This window comes from Pleurodeles waltl, chromosome 4_2 (assembly GCF_031143425.1).
Source record: "Pleurodeles waltl isolate 20211129_DDA chromosome 4_2, aPleWal1.hap1.20221129, whole genome shotgun sequence".
Taxonomy (NCBI): domain Eukaryota; kingdom Metazoa; phylum Chordata; class Amphibia; order Caudata; family Salamandridae; genus Pleurodeles; species Pleurodeles waltl.
Genome location: NC_090443.1, coordinates 73,303,317 through 73,329,605, shown reverse-complemented (window position 1 = coordinate 73,329,605; position 26,289 = coordinate 73,303,317). Strand labels below are relative to the sequence as shown.

At 42.6% G+C, this 26,289-nt stretch overlaps 1 protein-coding gene across 4 annotated transcripts in view; it reads right to left on the bottom strand.

Moving 5' to 3' along the window:
* The window catches only part of DNAJC14 (DnaJ heat shock protein family (Hsp40) member C14), an 83,393-nt gene extending 57,431 nt beyond the window's left edge, over nt 1–25,962 (bottom strand). The window contains exons 1-2 of one of the 4 annotated variants that reach the window (XM_069230711.1): nt 25,741–25,962; nt 239–1,911 (exon numbers count right to left, since the gene is read on the bottom strand). In XM_069230711.1, the coding sequence (XP_069086812.1) occupies nt 239–1,837 (1,599 nt within the window). In that variant the 5' untranslated portion in view covers nt 1,838–1,911; nt 25,741–25,962. The remainder of the gene's footprint in view (nt 1–238; nt 1,912–25,740) is intronic. The other 3 variants (XM_069230712.1, XM_069230713.1, XM_069230714.1) reach the window with 3 other exon arrangements.
* Nucleotides 25,963–26,289: the final 327 nt, after the last annotated feature.

Sequence of the window (26,289 nt, the reverse complement as noted above, 5' to 3'; positions counted from 1 at the left end):
AAGAGGATAGAAATGTCTGTAAACATCATCTCCTCTTCAGGAGGGTCAGGGCTCCAAGTGTTAACAACTCTGCTCCCCCAAACATGAAACACACAATTTATAGCAAATTTAAAGAAGCAACATGAAAGAATATACATATATTGTAAACTAGAACTCTGGTCTTGCCTTGGAAGCATTCATAAAGAAAATATGGGCAGTGCAACACTGATCTGAGTCATAGCTCTAAAATTACACTTACCAGCACTGCCAGCTGACGATAAGCTTTCTTGAGCTCCATGTCGGAGGCGGTCATTTCCACACCAAGCACCTGGAAGGGGTTCAAGTCCTCCTCAGGGATGTCTGTCAGAGAGAGGAGGCGCTCCATCTCTCCGCCTGACGGGGCGCGTCCTGCTGCACCAGGGGAACCTGTTGAGGCTGATCCCATTTCAGTTTTCAACTTCTTGGAAGTCCATGGGAGCCACAACCACTTTTGCAGCAGTTGGATCAAATACTTGCAAGTCCTCCATTCTCTGACCCAATCCCACAGCCTTTGTACAAACTGAAGGCATGATGATGAACTGGAGCTGGTAGTGCTGCTGCCAGTCCTGCATACTTTTTCCACAACTGCTAAAAGGGCAGATCTGGTGGGGCGCCAGCAGAGTCGCAGACAGCCAATGAAAAGCATAAGTACGAGGAAAAGCAGGGCACAGAGCATCTTCAAAAGGCGAAACGCCAGCATACCCCACGAGCAGCCCCACTGCTTAAGTCTCATAGAGAGGCCCCTGGACCGCTGTCCCAGAACCTGGGCAGAGTTTTGCAGGGAAGATTTTACAGAGACCATGTCACATGTTTTTAGCTGGCAAAATGTGTACAGGAGAATGCCACCAGATTCCACATACTCCCCACACCGGTGGGTGACAAAGACTATGAGGTCAATAAACTTTCTGAAGAATGACACACAGAAGAGAGCCAGCTCCTCCACTTGCCTAGGCACGTCAGGTCTCACCAAGCGCCTTCCCTCTACTTGGCTTCTCTTACGTGCTGCCCTGTGCTTCACAGGAGGAGCCCGGCATTCTTTTTTAGCGTCATCCTTCCCTTCATCCCGATCTTTAGTGACAGACCGATTCCTCTGCCGCTTACCGCCCTTTTTGCGGACAGAATGCTCAATATGCTGCCTCTGCACATCTTCACCTAGCCCAACCCAATCATACTGTACATCCTCATCAAAGTCCTCTTGCCCATCCTGTGACCCTGCTGGATCAGAGCTGCAGTTGTGACCTTGCTCAGAAGGAATGCAGTAGCATGAAAGACCGCAGGAATGTGTCCTATTGGCAGAATACAGATGCAGTGGGTCCAAATTTTCTCCCTGGGATGTACCAGATTTTGGGATCGCATCACAGGTGGAGCGTTGCTTTTCACTGACCGACTGTGGTGGCCAATCAAAGTAGGCATTATTACAGACGCCATCATTCACATAATCAGAAGCATCCTCATCAGCCATTTCCTCTTCTGACAAGTCCTCACTGAGGGGACCATCAGGAGCCAGTAGTGGACCATACGTCTCCACTTCCAGCTTTTGGAGGCTCCCCAAAGTGAAAGGGCAGCTCGTGCTTTTGTGTCCATTGGCTGCAACTTTGGAACCAGAGCTTTCTGCGCCAAACCCAACACCATTGACTGCATTTCTGTGAGAATCTCCAGAGCCTGTTAGCTGCTCTTCTTCAAAAGGGGCTTGACCTAGTATGGGGTTAGATTTTTGTGGGTTGACCTCTTCAGGAGCTTCTGAACACCACGGATAACGTCCCTCAAACGGGTTCCAGTGAGATCTTCCTCTTGCAGCTCCAGGGCTCTTTTTCCCCATGTTCGTGTCCCTGCTTCTCTTTTATGAGCCTCACAGGACTCAAGTCACAGCCGTCATGGTGGAATTCTCTCTCTCTATATATATATATAAAAAAACAAAAGAACAACAAAGAAAACTAATTAAAGTTGTGGTCAAAAAGGCGGGGTTCTTTTTGTGACTATAATTACACATGTACAGATGCACACAATAAAACACTGACAGGAATAGACACTAACAGTTAATTAAGTATGCTTTGCATTTGGAGTAATTTGGTAAGAGGGCAGGTTTGGGTGGGAAATGAGCATAACCACCAGAATCAATAAATAAGGGGTCCGAGACACATACTCATTATAGAACAGAAAAAAGGAGAACTACAAGGTGCACAGCACAAAAACAGGTCTAAAAGGTCTACAGCAAGTAGGAGATAGAGGAAATATGGATTGACTTACATTTTTCAGCTACATGTCGCTCTAAGTAACAAAGCATCATCTGCTTGATGTTTGAACAAGTACACCTGCAATGTCTACCAATTTCTATGCATTCCCTGTAAGCTCCTAAAGTACAATTAATCACTTATTTTAACAGCACAGCAGGTAAAGTGCAACTGCACAAGTATTGTTTACTTTAGCCCAAATACCCCAAAACACAAGGAAAAAAGATAACCTCAACAACAATTCTACACCACCATCCTAAACTTCAAACCCTCTATGTCAAATCCCACAAAACCTAAAATACTTCAGTTATAGCACACAATGAAATATCCCAGAGCACAACAAATAGAACTCTATATAACTTCATTTAAACCCCTTTAGAAAATGTACTGTACTTCACCAAACACCCTCTAATATCTCAGTTCACTACAAATGAACTTTACACCGACGTCACACAACATTGCAAGAAGAAATGTGACTCAAAGCACTCCCTTCTAAGTTTCTCTGCAGAGTAAAAAGCTGTGAACTTTACAACACTTTTTGTACCATCTTGCCTCAGAGACTTTATACTGTACAGCACTGACACTAACTACCTACTAGAAAACATGAACATGAAAACACTGCCATGAAACATTTAACTGCACAAGAAAGAACTAATACAGAATTCCCTGTGACACCATACTGTCTAAGATGGCGTGAAGCATCAGTGAAACATATCAGTGAAACATAATAGTGCAGATGTGCACAACTTTATAACTATTTCTGTGACAAGAAACTACATGGGAAGAAATTTGGAAAATCTATCATTCAGAGAAACAGCTAATACCAAATTGGAGAAGTTAAATTGATTGCAAACACCTAACAGTTTGCAAAATATCTGAACTTCATAGGACTCTGTGTAATTCTTCTTAATAATTCCAGCAACATCATGTTGCACACAATGCAAATATGAAGATCAGCCCTTCAGACTTCAACAGCAAGAGCAAAAACTGAAATGTAAGGCAAATCCTGCAACATCAGCTGCAGGACTTTAAAATCCCACAGCACAGAAGTTCACCTTGTGAGGCATGGGGTGTGACCTGAGCAAGATGGCAGTCTGAGCCAACTTCTAAGCCCACGATCCTCGCAAATGGGGCATCTAAAGGCAAACTACCTCGAGGCTTTGGAGGATTTTGACAGATTGCATTGTTGCCAGCCCTGGGAAGAAGAACAAGCATTTACAATGCATCGGGTCTCGCGTTTGCTCATGTTAGAGCTGATCGCGTTGTAAACTCCTAACCCGACTTTTCATCTATCGGGCAAAAGTGCATTTATGTACATAACCCGAAAAAGTGAAAATAAGTACGTAAAGCGCTCGACTTCTGCCAAGCGAGATCGGGCTCGTAAATTAGAGAAAAAAAAGTCCACGAGCCCGATGGAAAACAGCGAGCCTCGCATGTTTTCTGTACTTGGTCGCTGCGCTGGAGGAGGGCTAGCCACCAGAAAAGGCATGCCATATGCGTGCCTTCGACTAATGAAAGCAAGCAGATTTTATTAGGGAAGCCCACCAACCAATAAAAAAAACACTGATGTGAAGTTGACAGGGCTCCGAGCCCTTTTATAAATACAAAAGAGTCTCCCTGCGAAACGCATGCGCGACCCTAAAAACAGGATGTTGGCTCCCATCGGATTAATAATACACTCTACAAATATGGAACGAGTCTCTTTGGCAAAAGAAATGGTAAAACAAGTGAGGTCCCCTAGAATGCATTAATCGCCTGGCAAGGATCTCTATTCCCATCCTGCTGCACCAACACTCCATGCTACATTGTGCGACACTTCAATTCCATTCTGGGCCTGAACCCAATATGTATGGGACTTCTCAAAGCACGGTAGGCCGCACTGAGGAACTGTATCCATGCAGCGGCAGCACTGATCAACCCCAATGCGCATAGAGATGCACTGTGGCACGGCAAAAACCCGAGCCCTCCGGACCACTTAATTTTGGTGGCATAATCACCAATATGACATAACCCTGAGCAACTTACTACACAAATCTATTACACCACGCGGTTCAAAGGCAAAGCCTGCAAAATACCCAGGCCTCGAAAAATCTACTTGCCCACTTGCAATGGCAAGTCAGATTTTATCAGGTTGAGCTATTTTAAGGACCTGCTTGTCCCTTCTGGCAAGTTGACAAACAGGAGGTGTTCTGTCCTGTTCAGTCAGAAAGTAAAGGAGCAATAAAGATGCCTTTAAATCTTGTTCTTATCTTGTCACATTTGTTTTGTATTCAGAGACAGAGGTCAAAAGTTAGTTTGTCTTACAATTAATTTTCTTTCTGACTGCAGAGACCCAGGATTCTGTAAGGTGAACTGAACTGCTGTACAAAGAGTGTGAAATGCAAGGCTGTAGAACTGTGGTTCCCAACCTTTTGACTTCTGTGGACCCCCACTGAATCATCATTTGAATCCGAAGAATTCCATCCCCCCACCCCCAACTGAGCCATTACTGGAAACCGGAGACCAGGCCTAAACATTGTTGATGATGTGAACCATAAAACAATACACAAAAAACAGAGAAACATAAAATCCATCAAACACATGTACAAAAGATAACATTTTATTTATTCTGCAAGCAAATAAAATAAAAAAGAAAACATTTTAATAGGAAGGTTCGAGCTTTTCTAAATTCAACTGAAGCCACACATCATCCATATATTCTGGTTGATGCATCTGCACTGCTCCCACAAATCAATTTGAGGATACTGATTTAATTTTTACCCAACTTCAATTTCTTTGACATTTTATAATATGTTTTAAAAATGTACATTGTACAGTTAGCCACTTTATTAATATACACTGTAGCAATCTGTTAATATTCGTTAATTTTCTAAGCAGTCATGGACCCCTGGAGGAGGCTTTGCAGACCCCAGGTGTTCCCCTGACAACATTTAAATACCAAAACCAACCGAACAAACTTAAAAATATATTTCAGTAGTTGTGAAAGCACATTTTTTGTACTAGGGTGATTAAAACAATATTTTAACAGGATAAAAACAAATAAGAACACTTTACTTGGCGGTGTACAAAGAATAAATATGTATTCTGAAACCCAATTTTCACAGATTGATAATACTCTATATAGTTTTGTCAGTAAAGCTGCAAGATAGTGGGAACGTTTTTGGACGGTTATTGGAAACTTACTGTCGGTAAATGACAGCGTGCTACCTCATCATGCTTTAGTAATATATTTATTACAAGTTAGTGTTTAAACAAACTGAGAAACACTCCTGCCCTGTTGGCAATGCTATTGCTATAAGTAAAGTAAGAGGCAAGTCATGGATCATGTGACCCCTGTATGTGGGCTAGATTCTTATTATAGATGGAGCAAATATTTAGTCTATTTAATCAAACAAAAGAGGGTTTTTTTGTTCAGAAGAAATGCTGAGCTCACATATTTGAAGGTGCACTCATATGTGAGAATGAAGCAAAAGGAGACTCTGTAAACTAAAATATTTGCCAAGGATCACAATATTTGAGACCCATTTACGGGCCAAGTACATTACAGGTAGATGCAGTAGATTATTTAAGTTATTTGACCTGCAGGTCTATTAACATTTTCATGATTTTTCGAGGCCTAATACCGTACCTGCAATGTACACCACTCACCGACTCAGAGCAACTTCTGATTACAACTTAATGCAGCAAAGGCCCATTCTCAACAGCACTTGCATCAAACCGTACCCACAGTGCCCTTTAGCACCCTGTTATAACACAGACTTCTGCACAGGTGTGGAAAAACGCTGGCTGAACATCTCTTCCATCATGAAGGACATGTACATGCTACCTAAATATCTGGGAACGTCAGCACTGATTTGTTTCCCTCTATGCCAAATGCTAATTTAAGTCTTTCTAGGCCCACCTTGTTACGCTTCCTATCTCCCAGAATATGACCCACTGCTCTAGAAACACAGTAACCATCCCAAAGGGTACAATGGCAGTAACAGGAGAAAGGAAGAGTAAGACAGCAGAGACATCAAGAATGCCAAAACAACACAATAAAGAGCCAAAGCAGAACCACCGTTGTTGGACTCACTGGTAAAACCAAAAACAGACTCTGGTACAAGTTTGAATATTATCCTGCAAAGACAGGGGGCTCTACATCACTTAGCTCAAGATACTAAATCCAATAATGCGCTCAGTATGTCACATTAACTATAAGATACAATTTTTCCTCTGCGACTACATAGTACTGAATCACTGATCCTTGCAGTAACTATGGTTTATGGAATGCTGGTGGTATGTGGGCTTTTCTGAGGTGGGTACATTGTTCAACACTAGCAGGTGACTCTACACAGTCTTTCCATGCATAGATCCTGTACCTCTGGCTCTCAACCTTATCCCCAAGTCAAAATGGTTATGATTTGTGTAGGAAGCTGGCCTAGTGTGTGGTGGAAAGCTATGGTGTTTGCACTATATACCAGGTCCAGGCAACCCCTATTAGTTAGTGAGACAGTGTCTAGAAAGCTAGGGATCTCTGGTGGCAGCTGTGGTTAGTAGCCAAGACTTATCTAGGAGGAGTAACATTGAACTAGATGACTTATAGGCAGTCCTCCAACTGGAGGTAAGTACACACTATATATACACTTGGTGAGTATAGGAATTAGCATTAAAAACAACAAGCATTGGCAAGAAATAGCAGAAAATAGCTAGGGCCCTATAGGCGGGCCAAACCATATAGTAAAATAGTGGAATGTGAAGTTAGGTCACCCACCCAAGGATGTGGAATAGTTAGAAAGGAGCTGAGAGAACTTGGTGACCCCCAGCGACCAGGAGAGTAGAGGTAAGGTACCTGGTCTTCCCAAACACTAACAAGGGAACTTGAAAAAAAGAAGAATGCAAGACCTGGACCAGTCCAGTGGAACCCAAGGGTGGATTCTGTCACAAGAGGGCCTACAAAAGAAGGGGACAAAGTCCAGTCCACGCAGGAGTGCGAGATGGGGCAGGAGACACTACCCACTCTTCTGTGGATGAAGATCCAGATCGACAAGGGAAGATGAAGATCAGCTGTGGTTCCCAGGAGCTGCAGGTAGGTCGCTGGAGTCGTGCAGATGATGTCCCAAGCCAGTCACCAGGTTGCAGATCGTCAGTAGTCAGGAGGACCACCAACAAGTGTTGGTAAATGTGCATCTGGGCAGAAGAGGATTTGAGCGAAGAAGAGAACCAGCAAGGTCCAGGGGACTCGACCCCTGGAGGGGAGTCCGGTCTGACCCTCAGCAGTCGGAAGAGCCAGCAGAAGCAGTTGTAACCCCTACAGGCAACCGGCACAGTAAGTTGCAGTGACGCCCAGCTGCCACAACTGGAGAGGAGTTCCACGTCGCTGAAGCAGCAGAGGAGAGACTGTCCTTACAAGGAAGAAGTGCTGGAGGACGGGGCTACTTGAAGCCTGAAGATCCTTTGGAGCAGGAGCCAAAAAGCTTTAGTTGCTGCAAGAATCGCGGTGCACAGGGGTACTGTCCTGAAGGAGAGGCTTTGGCTCATCTTCTCCCAAGTTGGAAAGAGGGCAGAGAGGACCACTCAGGAACACCACCTGTGTTGGAGGATCACAGTTCCTGTGGAGAGCAGATCCCAGCAGCCAGATGTTGTTACCTTAGGTGCCTGCGGATGAAGGGGAGTGACTCCACTCCAAGGGAGATTCCTTCTTGCTTCTTTGGTGCAGCTGAAGTCTTGCTGACCCCAGAGGATGCACACCTTGGAAATTTACTGGAAGATGCCAAAGAAACAATGTTGCAAGGCAAAGGCGTCTCTGGAGTTGCAAGCTTTTTGGGTTCCTGTGAATTCCAGCAGTAGTTCTGGTGGCCAGGAGCAGAAGCGGGTCAATGCAGAGGAGTCCTGGTGGAGTCTTGCATGCAGAATCTTGGGACCCACCTGCAAGGGAGTACATAAATAGCCCTAACAGGGGGCTTGGTCACTCTGCAGGGTGAAAACCTATGAGAGGGGATGACTGATGTCAGTCACCTGTCCTGACCAATCAGATGCTCCCAGGGGCCTCTGCACATCTTGTTTCCAAGATGGCAGAAACAAGTGGCCATCTGGAGGAGCTTTGCACACCACCCTTGGGATGGTGACTGACAGGGGAGTGGTCACTCACCTTTCCTTTGTGTGGCTTTGCGCCAGAGCAGGGGACAGGTGGTCCCTGGAATGGTGCAGACCCTATTATGCAAGGAGGGCACTATATGTGCCCTTCAAAGCAAGCCAGTGGTGCTCGGAGGCTACTCCTCCCCAGCCTTGTAACACCTATTTCCATGGAAGAGGGTATTGCCCCCCTCTCCCACAGGAAATCCTTTGTTCTGCTTTCCCCTACTTTAGCTGTTCAAGCAGCAGGAGAGCAGAAACCTGTCTGAGGGCTTGCAGCAGTGTGGGCTGCCTGCAAACGCTGGAAGACTGGTAGGAGAAATACTATGGGTGTCCTCTAAGAAGCACCCAGAGTGCAAGGAATCATGCCACCAATAATGGGATTTGTATTGGGGTATTGTATTGTAATAGTATGTATATAGCACTTACTACACCGGATGAGGCGTTGAATCGCTTTTCGGCGAGTAGCAAGCTACTCCGGAACCCAAAAGGAATTAATGGTGGATTAGTATAGGGAAATATGAGTACAGTTTTAGTATTATTATGAGTTAATGTGTGCCGAGGGTATGCAAGTTTGTTAGTTGGATTGACTAGAGTAATGGAGGGATAGAGGAGGGAAGAATCCAGAAGTGTTAATTGGGAGTTTATAGTAATAGGATGAGATTTGGGATAAGTAAAGGGGGGATGGAGGAATGAAGAGTCTGTGGAAAGTGTTAGGGAGACCATAGTAGCAGGAGGGGTTTTGGATGAGTCAAAGGTGAGATAAATGAGGGAGGATTTAGTAGGGTTGTTTGGGAGATCATGGTAGTAAACTGAGGATTTGGGTGAGCTAGATGTGGATGAGGAGGGAAGAGCTTAGGCAGGGTTATTTAGGAGATGAAAGTAGTAGAATGGTTTTTGGATGAGTCAGAGCGGGGATGGACGATAGATTGATAGAGACATCACATGGTGATGCGTAGACAAAGTAAAGCTTACAAGAGAGTACAAATATAATATTTTTTATTTATAATTTTATATATATGCACATTTTTTATCATTATTTGTATTTAATTTATTCATTATTATTATTAATACTTTTTTTGTATTTACTTATTTATAATTTGAATTTTATTTATAGATTTTATTTTATTTGTATTTAATTTTCTCCAGTATAGTAGGACTAGAGTAATAAATAGATATGTAAATACACAGTGAGGGAATACATGCACAAGGAATATTATAATGGGTATAACATGAGAAGAAAAGTAGTATTGTATAAACACAGACTTTCAAGATTTGTAATATTTGAAGTTAATTAATAAGTAATTTTCTAACAATTATTTATCTTTGCTCAATTTTTGAATAGCAAAATGCTTATGATAATCAAACATTTGATCAGTCCGATATAAAAACAGCACCTATATAATCCTAAAGGAAGCAATTATACATTCTACTCATCCCCCACATCACTCCTTCTCTAGGATAGATTACATAATGGTTAGTGAATGTTTACTTCAAATATCTCATTCCCCAAAATTAGAACCAATAGTAATATCAGAACAAACATGCATATCGATGGCCCTTAATTTGAATGACACCCCCCCCCCCCCACCCCACTCTCCGGCAATGACCCTGAATGATTACCTGCTGGAGGATTTTAACAATAGAGAAGAAATAGCAAAGGCTATTGATCACTTCCTTGTAGACAATTGTTTTGAGAACACATCACCAACCACAAGATGGGAAGTACTTAAAGCCATGCTAAGAGGCATTAGGATCCAACAAACAGCACACAAAAACAAATCCAGATCTGAACAACTCACACAGAGTTGGAGATTCTGCAGTTGGACAAACAATGTAGACACACTAAAGGCTCAGAAGCTTTAAAATAAACTGCGTGCCTTACAATACGAAAATAATCAAATTTTAAGGAAGAGAGCCCGGAAATGGGTTGAGTTCGCAAATGCGGGGAAACTTTGTAATAGAAATATTGCCGGGAAAACTTTGGCAAACTACTAGAAATACACAAAAAATAAGACACTCATTTCTGCAATATAAAACTCTGCTGGGGAGGCTCTCTCTTCAACATAAGCCATCTTTGATGCATTCATATAATTCTACTCTAACTTACACAATTCCAATAAGCCCGCCTCCTCTCAGTAATTGATGAATATCTTGAGTCCTGTAATCTCAATCATTTGTCACAGTCAACACAATCAATCTTAGCACACCTATTGTAGTGGACAAAATCATATCTGTGATACATGCTCTTAAATCTGGGAAAGCCCCATGGTCCAGATGGTCATTCGGTCAAATTTCACAAAAATTTTGCTGAAAGAGTGGAGGAACCTATACGTGCTGTCTTTCAGCACTATGCTACATCAGGCTCTATCTCTGGCTCTGCCACTGAGGCTACAATCGTTATCATCCCAAAGTGAAGGACCACATAGATGTTAAAAATTATACATGATCGCCCTTATAAATCTCGACTGTAAAATATATGCAAGGACTGTGGCCCACAGACTGGAGTAGTTAATATTGAAACTGATGACTACCTCGCACACTGGATTTTTAAGAGGCAGACTCCCCTCAGATAATATTAGAACGTTTTGCCATGTCCTAAAAAAAAAAGTAAAACTGACCCAGACACCAACAGCTGCACTTGCACTGGATGAAGAGAAGGCCTTTGACAAGGTCTTTTGGTCCTTTCTGCAAGCAGTCCTAAACAGATACCAACTGGGGAGGGAAGTGTTTATACAGATGATCATTGCTCTTTAGTCCAATCCAATCCAATCCAATCCAATCCAATCCAATCCAATCCAATCCAATCGCGAAGTTCAAGAGTCAACAGCCATCTATCTCATTCATTTGCTCCATCTCAAGGGTTTTGTCAGGGTTGTCGGCTTTCAACCCCTCCTTTTTCTCCCACTGATCTCATCATTCAGGAATAACCCAGATATTACAGGTATCCATTAGTAGTTTAGGCAGACAAGTGGTGGCAGCCTATGTTAAATATGTGTTGAGTTCACTTAGGAAGCTCCCAAGGCATTTCCCATCATTATGAAGGAAATAGAGAGGTACTCACTGGAAGTGGGCTACTCTTTAAATAAGGACAGAACTAAAGCCTTCCCCTTAAATGTCCACTGCATGTTTGTAGGAATTGGTAACCTGGGCCTAAAGTGGCAGACACATGCTATCAAATACCTAGGTATCTGATTTAGCAGAGCTCTTTACCACTTCATCTCCATAAACTAACACAAAATCCTTACCAAAATAAAAGGAGCTACTCAACACATGGTCTCCCAAAAATATCCTCCCCTGGTGGTGTCAGGTGGATACCGTTAAAATGATGGTGGCACCTCTGATCAACTTTCTCTTCAGTATGCTTTTGGTATCCCTTCCCCCCTCCTTTTTAGGTATAACATAGCAGTGTGCAATCATTGCTTTTCTGACGTGTTGTTATCTATCTATGGGCTTTTAACCACGCCCACCTCATGCCCATCACTTTCACCTGTGTGTGGGCTTGCATTTAAAAAATCCTTTGATGTAACTGGTAAATGCTATACATTTCTCCCACCTTAGGGCGGTTTTGGCACCGATCCTCTTACATTGATTACTGCACGATTGCCGATATGTTTACCTGTGAGTGAACTACGTATTCTTTTGAGTCTCTCCTTCGCAATCATGTTCATGGCAGCCATGGCGCTTAGAATAGTCTAGTTCTTCATTTTATTATTGTTTTATGCTCGTTCTTCTGTACTCTTGTTGGTTATGAGTTTATTTTTTAGTTACTACGAGCTGCAGTTTTTTTTGTACAGCCGACATCAAGACTCGAACCTGGCTCACGTGGTTCCAAAGTCAGCAGCTGTGTATGTTACGCCACTGCGCTAACTTATTCTTTACAAGAAGCACTTCCCAGACTAAAACCTTCCACATTCAGTCCCTGCTTCCGGACAGAGTGCGAAACAAGCACCTCCCAGTGCTGTCATCTTTTGTTTTTTTTGGTGCATGGTGAGAAAAGAAAAACTGAGGCAGATTATGCCTACCTGACTACCAAGTCAAGAACGTATTAGGCATGCCTGCGTTTAATAACACCAGGCCACGGGTTTCCGAGCAGAGCTTCGGGCACAGCACTTTTTTTTTTTCACACAAATGTAAGTAATGGAATTGTTGTAGAACAAACTTCTTTCGCCTCCATCCCCCCACCCAAGCTACATCCCTAGATCAATAGCAATCCTCATGGCAAATAGGTAGCTGCTTTGAATGTTTGTAGTGAGCCATACAGTCCCTATGCACGACGCACACCTGGTTCAGTCAAAGGGATAAATAAATGGACTTGAAATCGGTAACAGCCTTATCAGTACTAGTACCCCTGGTGTCATCATCTGGTCTTTCTACGCACCCTCTGCTGTTCGTGCCACCCAACCACAACAGCATTTGACAAAAACCGTATTATTTTTGTGACAGCAGACAAATAAGACCAATCTTAGTACAAGCCATCTGTTTGATCACCTATGCCTTGCAGCAGTTAAGACATGTATATGTTCAGATTGTTCACAGTGAAAGAGTACATTCACATTTCTAATATGTATGCAAAACATCTACACTATTCTCGACATCTGCTGTGAAGTTTCTCATTCCAGCCACCTTTGAGCTTCTCTCCATCTTCCCTAATATGGGATTTGTTGTTTAAAAATGTTGCTCTATTGTACTGGCATTCAGATTTGACATTGAAACTATGCACACGTTAGCCATTCTTATGTTTCGTTTTTTTCCACTTAGTCCCATTGCACTTTATTTTTTGAAGTTCCTGTTTTACTCAGTAATACTGGGTAAATATTTTTTAATACAAAACGTTTAACAACCAGTAGAGTGTTAAACTTCAAAGTGAGACTGAACTTGAATTTTGCATCAATATTTCGGAGAAAATGTTATGTGCTTGGACAGTGAATTTACTTTTTGCAAGTAATTTCCTCCCTGTTCTCTTTAACAGGAACATGTTTTGTTGTTGGTATTGGTACTGTTTTCTGTAAATCGCTGTAATGCAGCATTTTGCTTTCTTCAGCATTTAGATCGCCTTGCTCTAAGTGCCAACCCTTCGCATTTTTCCTGTTCATTTCCTGAAATTGTCATAGGTGCTTGGTATTGGGAAATATGCACAAATGTTAATTACAAATATATACCTATGTATACGTTGGAAAACTTTTGATCTAATGACAGTGAAACAAACGCATCATGGTGGGTGTAGGAGTTAAGGGCGAACCTGTTTTTCAAGTATTATTACATTTTAACTCTCATGTACCCTCAATCTGTCGATGTTGAGAGTATGTGGTTGAGTGCACATGAGTTTATCTTATTGAGTGACTTAAGTTAATTGAGTCTAGTAGTAGGCAGAGCCACTAGACTTACACCGTAGTGTTCGGCCAAATTGTGGCAGTGTTGAGTAAATTATGCCACAAGAAAAGGCAAATTATGCGACATAATGCACACATTTTGTGCTAGTATTACTTCATTATTTAATCATTTTTAGGTTGCGCCAAGGCAGCACACAAGCTCTGTATCTCAACATATTGTAATCTACATCTGTGGGATTGCAACATGCCCATCTCACTTCCATCATTATCATTCATTCCTTGGCCTGCCTTTCAAACTTCTCTTTGTTTTGTAGGTAAAAGCTTTATGTTTGCCCCACCTGGAGACTGCTTTGTTACTGCCTTGGAGACTGACCCTGTTAAATGGATTACTGCACGATCTGCCAAATACCATAGTGTGGCGCACTACTTTCTAGGTCGAGAATGCAAAGCACTTCAAACCTGTTGTCATCGATTCTGTGGGCTTTTTGTTAGTCTCTCTCCAGACTGCAGTATAGGGACAGTGATCCAGTAAGTACGCATTCTTTGAGTACAATTATTTATTCACTGCCCCACGGGTAATGTCGCCTGTACAAACTGCCAAGTAAATGTGTTCTGCACCTGAGAATAGTTTGTGTTTTAAGGGCCGTGTTTAAAAAAAATATTCAAATAGGCCTACTAGCCCTTAAGTTATATGCAGGGCCACTGGAATTATGTGGCAGAAAGGACCAAAATATGCATCAGGGTTCACCAATTAATGTGGCAAAAAAAGTCCAGTTATGCATTTACAGTGCCAATAGTTCAAACTCAAGTAAATGTGAGACTTATTGCATTGTAAACGCTTTTTTCAAATTTGTGGATAATTATACATCCACATTTTTATGGAAGGGTAATAAAGCAAGAATTTCCTTGATCACGCTGAAGATGAGTAAATCTCTCTGGAGGTAAAAACCTCCCTCACTACCCACAATATCAAAAGCATTCTTTATCTCTCAGGAATCCTGGAGGTTTCGGGTGCATGGAAACTAACTCCTTCGTTGGCTTACTATAGAGACTCAGTTAACATACCCCTTGCCTCTCAGCGCCATCCTCTCTATACACTACTCAGCCAGATTCCCGTTGGATCATTCACGAGCTATCATAAAGGATACCATTTCGGCCCCCCTATTGCTTGATAAGCAGCTGCACCATCAAGTATTTGGCTCTATTATGGCTTCCCAGTAGCACAATCGTAGGACTCAATGGGGTGGGAAGACGATATTTTGTGATTCATGGGTGAGAAAGGGTATGAACTTTATAGAGGATTTAGGCACCCGTTCACACAATCTTTTGTTTCTGACCCTACGTCGGACTTTTCAGTTAGCAAACAACGACTTTTATAAATTCCTGTGATTGAAAAGCGCAGTTGGTAAAGTGAAGTCTCCGCACACACCTGATCTACCCTGCTAGGTTATTTCAAGAGAAAGGGCCAGTCTGCATCACACATATATAAACTGCTAGAATCACCAAAGAGCTATGTGCTGAAATCACTTACCCAGAAACGGAAAACCTACACATACACTTTACGAAATGCAAACACCCCAAACAGCTCACGGAAAAATATCTGCCAATCCCCATTTTCAGCAAAAAATTACACGGGCTCTGGGGCATTATAAGATTGGCTTGACTACATCTTATGCTTCTTGGAGATGTGGAGAGGAGAAGGAGATGGGGACATAATGCATGTTTTTCACTTGTAAGATGGCCTGTTTGCTCTGGTCTCAGATACAGTCCTGATTCAAGACATAGCAGGAGAAGCCTTCGAGATCTATTTCTTACCATTGCCTCGGGCTTGCACACAAGCCTTCAGGCAATGGATCTTAATGAACTTACATTGATGCTAACTGACCTGCTGCTGCCCCTGGGCACTAAAACGATTCTTTCAGATTGGAACTAATCTCAGTGAGCTCCTTTGAAAATGGTGGAATTTACTGTGCTCCATTACAAGTGCGAAGAACATCTTATATGCTAAACCGCACAATACTTCCAGCAAGAATACTCAGATAAATATCTACAGAAAAACAAACCACCATGGGAGCTCTTTTGAACAAAAGGTTCCTAATGACAGGGGTGATCACTGCTTACCTCATTCTATTACCAAGGTCAGCGAATATGGGTGCTGGTGGTCCTGTTGGATTCCTATAGGGTAGTCTATCCTCTCTTTCTCGTTTCCTATCATCTTTCCCCCGTTCTTTCTTGGGCTTTTATCCTCTTCCCCATTTATTTTGCCCTTTACCACAATACCGTTTACAGATACCATGAACGCTTCTGTTGCACAGTATTGAACACCCCCATGCCACAGAGATCCATTTCTTGTCCGCCTTTTAGATATGTACTCCGACCCTTTAACACAACACTTAAACCAACCAGTGACCTTCGGTAGAGCCAATATCTGAGGGTACATGCTTCAAATGCTGTATACAATTGTGGTCTCTGTAAGCATTCCCTCCATACTATGTGTCATTGCAGAAGTGTATTGTGTATTTTGTATCATGCCTTTATGTAATGAAAATAAAATGTCTGAAATAAAAATAAAAAAATCCCACAGCGTAAGTATGAAATAAGCTACACAGCATGCCCAATAATAGCCCACTGCAAGAGGGTAAAAAAGATAATCTTACAAGACTACGTATTGTTAGGACAGGTTTTCTACTGGCAGGTTAAGCTCATCAGAACTGCTCTGTAGATGACAGTGCTTACACCATTGGGAACTCTATTTTGGGCAGCAATTAATTTTCTGACCTGGTTCTCTTTATGCCTTTTGTGTACATTTGACCGGAACCAGCCCACATCACCTGCTCTGTGCAGTATAGATGTCAAAGATACTTCCACATATTGCACTAACTCTTCTGCTTCTGAGACACAGGTATGGAAAGAACCACAACCAATTGAAAGATGTGCCACCCTTGGCTCTATCAGCACCAGTACCTCTCAAACAACTTACTGAAACACATTCCAATTACTTTTTATGGTTATGAAGAACAGGTAGAGGTGGATTTATTTGTGTTTATTTAAGGAAAGGGTTTCTTTTAATGTGGAAAGATGCACTAGGATTAAACTTGTATTGGTAAAATAACCACTGGCTGAGTTGGCCACACTAGCCTACAGGTTTCAGGCATGAGACACAGATTGTGCAGGTGGAATCAAGAAGTTCAACACAATATAAAAAAACAATGAAAGTCATCTCTTAACTAAGCAAGGAAAGTATCCAACTGCAGGGAGACAGAGGTTTTTGGCTAGGCCATCACAAAGAGCAGATCAGAAGCAATAATGTAAAAACTTAAAATACAAGGTTTATGATAATTTCCAAAAAGCAACGAATATACTTTATTGGCTTCTGAGATGAATGCATATGCCTCACTGCATGCAGCACTTGTACATATGGCCTAGCTTCAGTCATCTCTTATCTACATTAAAGTTACCTACTAAATTTGGTACAATGGGACACGAAGACAACTTAACAATCCTTTGACATCTTGGCAATTCAAAAAAATCTCAAAGCTGTTTCAACTGAATTGATGGGTCTTTGTCAGAATGAGTAAACAGGAAGTGTATATTTCCATCCGGTAATAAACATTTAGTAAAAAATAAAGAAAACATTTGCTACTATCTGAATCTTCCCCGTTGGAGGAATGGCTTCTCTTAGACCCCACATCAGACGAAGCCATCTCCCTGACATAGGAAATTAATTAACAATTCCACGGACCCTATGCGGTCGCTACAAGAGACCTGGGAGGGTGACACAAGACTTATAGAAGAAGATGACTGGGTGGAGGCAGTCCAAAGTCCTAGAGAGGATACAATATGGACAAGCTTTTGTTTAATACAGCTCAGGATACTACACAGATCGTACTATTCTAGATAACTTCTACTCTGTTGGGGGCGATATGATTCTGATCTGTGTGCCAGGGGATGTGGAATGATGGGGTCCTTCTTCCATATCCTCTGGGACTGTCCTATAATCCAGCAGTACTAGAAAGGGGGAGTGAAAATTATGGCGAAATGTACAGGTCTCACTATATCCAGGGCCACTGGAATCATGCAGAGGGCCAAATTATGCGGCAGGATTAAGTCAATTAAGAAGCAAGAAAAGGCAAATTATGTGGCATAGTATTGCACATTTTGTAATAGTATTACTTCACTATTTCTTCATTTTTAAACTTGGTAACACTATATCGGCATTGGTTACACCTCATTAGTACCATTTTAATACCCAAATATAGCAATAAGTAACAAAGAGGTGACAGGTCCTTTCACTACGCAGTATCACGTTCTTGTATTTTTAGTAACGTTTGAACGGTTTGAGCTAGAAACAATTTTGTTGTTAAAATCTTCTGATTGTATGGCAGATGATGGATTATGTGGCAAATTCGACAAATCTATAATGATGCAAAAATTGTCGCAGCAGCAAATCGCATAATTCCAGTGGTCCCGACTATACCATTAGAGGCCAGGTGGCTTGTGCTACATACAACAGGAGAGGAAGTGTGGCCCAGATATCAGAAGATCTGGTGGGTGCTGGCAGCCGGGTAGTTAAGAGGAATAGAGCGAAAGCATGGCGAACGAGCAGTCCCCTGAGGGTCCAAGATTGAAAAAATTATTTGGCACCTGTGTCAGCGAGCTGACACAGGTGATATCTTAAAGCCGAGGCTATGCGAAAAAATACTAGAAAGTATAGAATCAATGGAACACTTACAGGGAAACATAATTCCGTGGGGTGGATAGGGGTTACTTATGGATTCAGAGTTTGTTTAATGTATATTGCCTTTGTTTTGGATCAGAAATGCAAGTATATGTTTTTTATTACTGTCTGACATTGGCTGTGCTTGTGCCTCTCCTTTGCAATGTCTTAAATTCTCTGTCAGCAATCTTGTACGCAGAGCAAGTATTAATTTAAAAGATGTAAAAAAATTGTTTATATATATATATATATATATATATATATATATATATATATATATATATATATATATATATATATATATATATATATATAAAGAAAATACTTAAATCAGTTCACAAAATTAAAGTCACAAAAATTATAAATTCATTTCCAAAGTACATATTGGGATTTGAACTGTGGGCCTCTTTGTATAAAAGCTCCCTGTACTACCCGTACATTATTCGGGTAATGGCCGAGTTAGGTATTTTCTACAACAGACTGTTGTGGTCTTGGCTAGACTCTGACATCATTGACCAATGATGTCAGAGAATGGAAGGGAGATGTCCTGAGGATTCTCGGAGGGACGGTTGGAGAGAGAAGGAAGAAGCAAGTAAGCAGCAGGCACTGTTGTGGATGCTGTATAATAAAGACTTAACCAACAAGTCTTGGATCCGTGGATTTACTTCATGTAACACAGACAAGCAAGCCCGAGACTGAATTAAGATGGGTGGCAATGCAAGGGATAAGCCTAAAGACAGTGCAGATTGTGCTGCCTAGAATAAGCAGGAAAGAGCAGGTGGTCCTGGTGGCACTTAAATGCCTTTAGACCTCATGGTACCAATCAAGCACTTTCACAAATAATATGCAAGCAGAGAACCTTCTTATCTACAATTTACCTGGACAGTGCCTGTACTATGCTACCATGAGAATTGCTCGTCTGGACACACAAATCAACCCATCCTCAACTGGGGTTAATCTGATAATCCAATAAGCGAACCATCTGCCAACGATTACTGAACACCTGTCAAATGACGGGAAATATCAGACCATATAGGTTCCAAGAAATTAAATTATCGTAACTTTCTATAGGTTAATGCTTTCCTTTCAACATACATGGATGTAAGAGCAGAGAAATCTCTTCATTAGTTTGGTCACATTGAAAATATCACTCATAACTGCACCCCGGCTGCCGGTGTTACTGGATAGAGGAGGCAGGAAGTGATCGTGCTGTATCTCAGGTGATAAAAGAGGAAAAAAGCGACTGCGTTGCTGTACTCCTCAATTTAAGGTGTGACATACGAGCCACGGGACAACGAACCCTGCAATGGCCGCCAGAATATTTTAACGTTCCGCGCAACAAAATAATAATTAACATATTGCTATGGCGGCTCGTGGTCATCAGGCAACACTTCTTACAAAGAACATCCTGCACTTTAGACAACAAACCAACCAATAGTCATAGGCAGTCAACCCTGTAAAGGCAGACACCCGGCAAAAACATCGTGATAATGACGGGTAATTTATTTCAGATACCAATGGAGCCTGTAGCAAACAAATTAGAGGTGCAATAGTGTAAACACGTTATTTGACCTAGTCGCATTCTGCAGTGAACGCCTACAGCAAAATTCATCATCCGCAGAAGCAGTCACTAGTGTGATCCAAAGAAGTCTAGGCTGAACTAAATATAGCTCTAAATGCAGTTTTAAAGCGCACAGACAATGCCAGAAGAGCACAGAGCTGTGCCAGAAAGCAATTTAAAGAGAATAAGAAGTAAAGTATTTTTCCTTTCAGTCGACGTGATTTTTCTTAGTTTTTTAAATAGTCATACTTTCTACAGGTATCTATCTGCCACGTTACTATATCTGTGGCAAATGGTTATATCCTCTAAAAGAATGACTAAACACTAAACAAAGGCTGATAACTTCATACAAATCAACAGAACAAAGATTTCATGGGCAAATGAAAGATGCGATACGAGGCGCACTAAAATCACACAATCAAAAGCCATAGGATGAACCAAATAAATAGCAGAGACATTACAATTCTACGATACGCAAAAAAAAGACTAGACCAATAATGCTCAAACTTCGGCCCGGAGGCTGCATGCAGCCCTCCTGACCTTTACATTCGGCCACCAGTAAACAGCAGCAAGGGGATGCTGTTTACTCGACTAAGCACGAACATCAAATAGACGTTAAATAAATTGGCACCTATTTATTTAAAGGTTAATGTAAGATAAAGAAAAAAAAAACAGTGTGCTGCAGTACTTAACTTTAGGGAATCCCTTCACTTTTAAAGACGTCTTTCAGCAAAAGTGTGAAAATAGAAGTTCTTAAAAATTCAAAAAGTGTATTTCGTTAAAATGCAGAGCCGTTTCACCTTAGTACGTCACATTACACCAGTGCATTGAGAAATGTTTTTTTCAAAGTGATAGTTTTCAAACATAAATTCATGCTACCCTCCACCCAGCAACAGTGAACAGGCAAGTCAGTCATTATGTGCATCGTTTCGGTGGCCTGGGTTGATATTATATATGAATAGCAATATAGTTTATTAAATCAAACAGAGGAGAAGGTTTTGGACAGCACACATTCTGAAGGTATGTATTTTGAGGTCCTCTTATACGTGATAATAAAGAACAAGCATTTGCAATGGGTCTTGCGTTTGCTCGAGTTGGAGCTATTAGCGTGGAAAATTACTAACTGGACTTTTCTTGCCACACAAACTGAAAATATTTATTAAAACAGTTGACATGAGCAGGCCAATTCAAAGCACCACCGTAAGCGTGTAGGAGACAGACTAAAGGAAAAAGAAGTTAACTCGCAAAATTATCGGCAAAAGTGCAATTATCCATGTAACAGGGTCAATGGACAAGGAGTAACAAAACTGCCCTAAGAAAGGACAAACAAAGAAGTTGCCAACGAAAAGAAAGGATTTTTGAAAGGCAAGCCCACGAACGAGTGATAGTGATGGGTGTGAGGTGGTCGTGATTAAAATCCCAGATACATACCAACATGTCAGAAAAGCAGCGCTTGCGCTCTACTAAGCTCAACCTAAAAAGGAGGGGGAAGTGAAATAAGACAATTGCCTAGGATCACACAATTTGGTCAATTGGGGAAGCAGAGATTGAGCCCAGGTTGTCTTGTTTCACACTGTGCAATTTAGCCACTAAATGTACATGCTTAGCTTCCCACACACCTACATTAATATGCGCATAATCCCTGACCACCACTCTCCTGACATTAATAGGGCCCTTGTTAACACCACAGACCAAAAGCTTTGACCCCCTGGGAAAATGTCTGCGAGTACCCATGGACTGTATGACTCTAAACCATTCACTTATACAATGGTAGCAAACACCAGACAAGACAATATAATCAAGCACAAAATGACAGCACAGATCAGATCTCCATACAGCTAAGTAATGACAGCAGAGGCTAGGCAACTGAGCAATACACTCACTCAGAATGACAGCTCAGACTAATCATACCACAGAAACCACAGAATTTAAAGCACCCAATAGACCAATCATTCATTTTATCTGTGTAATGAAAAAAGAAACCAAAAGTGTTAAAATCAATACCTACCTAATAAAATCAATCATACACTACATGCCATTAAACAAGGATGAATATCACTGTTGGCATGGCACATATGCCAAGACCAGCCCATTGCATCTCCCTCATTCTACGGAGGTACTTCAGAGTTTTGGTGCATGCTCCTCGCCGGTGGCCCCCAGAATGGCTGCCTGGTATTGGACTTGGTAAAAGCCTTTGATTCAATGGAATGAGCCTTTCTATTTGAGACGTTGCCACAATATGGCCTGCGCTACCAATCTGTCAAATTAGTGAAACTATTATACACCTCACCACTTGCCTGGTTAGAACAGGTGCCCCCCATCTCAGACCCGATTCAGATAAACAGAGGTATTAGCCAGGGTAGTCCGCTCACCCCTTTGCTTTTCCTCTGCCAATAGAACCTCTTGATCTTGCCCCATGCTCGCAGGGGAGGGAACTGGGGGAATACTATTGGGAGACGGACTTCACACAATCTCCCAATATGCGGATCACCTACGCCTGTATTTCATGGATTTAAGTACAAGCCCAACATCAGTGGCACTAACACTTAATAGGTTCACCAACCTCTCAGGCTTTAAGGTGAACTGGACGAAAACTTGTCTTTTCCCATTTACGCCCACAACACAAGACCCTGCAACCTTAGCAAAGTCAGGACAACCTGGCAACCACTATGTTCCGGTACCTCGGCAATCGAATATATCATTCAGGTGTGGACCTATTTGATGGTAACCTCTCTCGTGCAGGGACGTCACTAAGATCACAAGTGAACTTTTGGAAAACAGTCCCACTATCAGTCGATGGCTGTGTTGTTTTCCTCAAGATGATCATGCTTCCTCGCCTCATATTATTTTGCCAACCTTCCCCTTTACATCCCACGGCCCTTTTTCTGTTCCCTTGGATCATTGATGAAGTTTATCTGGCATTATTACAGCACAGGGTCGCACTCTAAACATTTGTACTTATCCACAGATGGGGGAGGCCTAGTGGTTCTGAACTTTGAACATTACTATCTGGCATCCCAACTCCAATGCGTGGCCAGATGGCTGGTGGGCCAGCAGATGGCTGACATTGACACGACCACCCTGGCCTGGTCCTTAACCACCGCTCTTCACTTGTTCCATCCTTGCTCTAAAGTAATGACACTTACACCCACTCTCCTACAGGATGTGGGGCGATGCTATCACCAAAGCCTTTTCATCACCAAGTTGACCATTCCACGTGCCACAGTGATGGCCCTGTAGGACACTCCCAGGTGAAATCAGGTAACCTCTGCAGCAGAGGTGGCTTCCTGGCACAAGGTGGGTCTCCACTCTCTGGGGGAGTTGTACCGAGAGAGGACTCTCATCCTATTCGACTCCATGATGGAGGATGAGGCCCCTTTGGCCATTTCTTTCTAATCAACTCGTTAATTGGTGCACTGGTGAGAAAGTGGGACAACTTGACACAACCAACACACCTAACACTACAATACCTAAATGTGATGGGGCGGGCAGACACCTAATCCACTGGCTTGCTGGTTCATTGAGCAAGCACCCAACTCACATGCTTGTGCCAGCGCTGGCAAATATACATGACTCACCCCTGCACCAACAAAGAATGGTCCGCCATATTAGAAAGCCCTGTCCATGTCCAAAGGAGCGCTTGTTTCTGGCATATCCAATTCTACATTATCCACTGAGCATACCTTACCCCTGAGAAGATTCATCGCTACTTCCATCAGGTAGATGCCACCTGCCCCTGCTGTAACTTAGTGGATCCAAATGTACTACACATGCTATGAGCTTGTCCAACTCTGCACCAGTCAGCAAAAGACCACCACGCATCTAACTGCCTGCACAGGGCGCCCCACATTGCGCACTTGGGAAGCATGCCTCCTGGACCTACAACACAGGGAAAAAGGTATAGGGATACTTCCCACTTCATGGACCTGGGGTTGTTGGTGGCCAAACGCCTAATTATCAGGAAATAGAAATCACGTACGTCCCTGGCACTCAGCCTGGGTTCTATCCACTATCACATGGGTGCACGTGGAGAGTCTAGCGCTGCACAAAGAAGACACCAAGGTCCTATGTAAATATCCCATTGCTACCAACCGGAGCACCATATTGGTTGATTTAAAATCTGCTCCACAGCCTACACACGATCCACCGGATCTCTCACCTGACCCCCACACAGCTGAGGTAGACACACTGGGGCACCCCTGCCTTTTTGCCCTAATCGGCACACAGCCCTCTGCACCAAACAGCCCCTCAAACGAGCCACATACCCCCCTTAGTTAAACTGTTGTCATACACTAAAGCATGTAACTGGGCTGAGAGGTAGCTGACACGTTCCTCACAAGTTGAGGTTAAAATTGTTAATGACTCACTTTTTTATTCCTTTCAATTAACAATTGTTTGAATCCCACCTCTACGCTGTACAATGTATCCAAACCTGTTCGATTATTCTGTTTAGGACATGTTCACATTTCACCAGCAACACTGTCAGTCATATACTATGTAAATGTCAAGTGTACTGCCAATCGTGTAACATGCGATGTATTGCCGCAGATTATACTGTACTAACAAAAGGAAAAATAACAATAAACAGATTCAAACAAAATTTAAAAAAAAGAAAAAAAAAAAAAAAGGAAACTCACATAAGCAATGAATGACACTAAACGCCAGGGATTAGTAAAACTGTACACGTAGCAAGACCAAAGCCCAAACATATTACACACGCTATTGATGACTGCAAAATTTGAACAATGCAACACCCGCAAAATCAACGATAGGTGACACCTGGGGCTGCAGACCGGCACTGACAAGAGTGTGAGAATGAGCAGTTGTGCAAGGGGTAACATTGGTTGGCACAAGTGTGAGAAATGTTCAGAAAGCCCTTACTAGTGTGAATTCATGACAATGCAATAAGATATAACTGAAAATTCGTGCTGACATATTTCCCCTTCTACTAGCTACTCTTACATTTACAGCATTCATTTCTGGTTGTGCGTGGCTTATGTGACGTGTGTACATTTTGTAATTTTAGTTTTACACGAGTGTTTCGGGGTACTTGCTTTATTTGCAACGTAATCCCGGCTAGGAATGGAGTCCTTTGACATAAAAAAAAAATACCCACATAGGCGTGTCTAGACAAAGTAACTCCGCGCTGAAAAGCTCAAAACATAACGTATACTGCTAGAGAAAGAGTACACAAAGAGGTGCACCCGCCCCTTTTAATGAGGCAAAGGGCAAGTTCTGAATTAGGACAGACCAGAGGGAGAATCGTCCCACTTTCCTTAGGCAATGAGTGCTCTCTAGTCCCAGATCCCTGGTGCACGCAGTGGTTCTTGGATCCAACAACAACCTTCAAACCATGTAATGACCACACTGGGAGGGGGATTCCCATTATGACAGAGTACGCTTCTCCTCTCCAGCCACCCCACACTCCTGATCCTGAACAATAAATAAACACCAAACAAGAAACACCACCTTAATGCCTGACACCCGGGGCCAAGAAGGGATACTTATTGTCCGGCTTTCAAGAGCACTTCTGACCGAGTCTGTGATGGAACTAAAAGCCCCTGGATAATAAGTGTAACCTACCCCACCCTGAAGCGCCTCATTAATGTTCCTCCCGGATCTCAACAATTATGACAACATTTAGACAGTAAAAGCATACGCTCCCTCTACTACACAATAGAGTGGGTCCCACACTTCAGAACAAGGGGACACATCCTACCCCCCACTTCCATCTATGGATAGGGTGTACCCACTCTGAAATCTCACCATGAAAGACCGGCAGTGTTTCCAGCCTCTGGCAATAAAATGCTCACATGCCTTCTCTCGCCCCAACGCCCGCGGGCTTACCGACCTGGGCACAGAAGTGCCCCCCGACCCTCCTCCTGTGACTCTCGGGCTCCAGGCCCTAAACCACCTGAGCCTCAGCTGCAGCGTTTCCGCTCCACCGAGATTCACATCCGGGGTCACGGCTCACTGTGACGCCATCGCACTCGGATCCCGGGACTACAAACATAAACAGAGGACTGAGCGCCACCTAGTGCCGCCACGGGGTGATTGAAGTACAGAAGCAAAGGGAAGGGGAGCTGAGCTCTCAAAGACAAGAACGCCTGAGAACTTCGAAGCTGCAGAAAGACCAGAGTTTGTAGGTCTCCCTAATTTGTTTGCCTTCAGTGTAGGCCTCAATAAGCATTACTAATTTACATTTAATCAATTTTAAAATGAGTGGTGAATTTTTCACTGTAGACCAAAATATTGTAAGATTAGCGTTAGAACAGTATATCCCTGACTGCGTAGATAAGTAAGTGGAGGTGTACA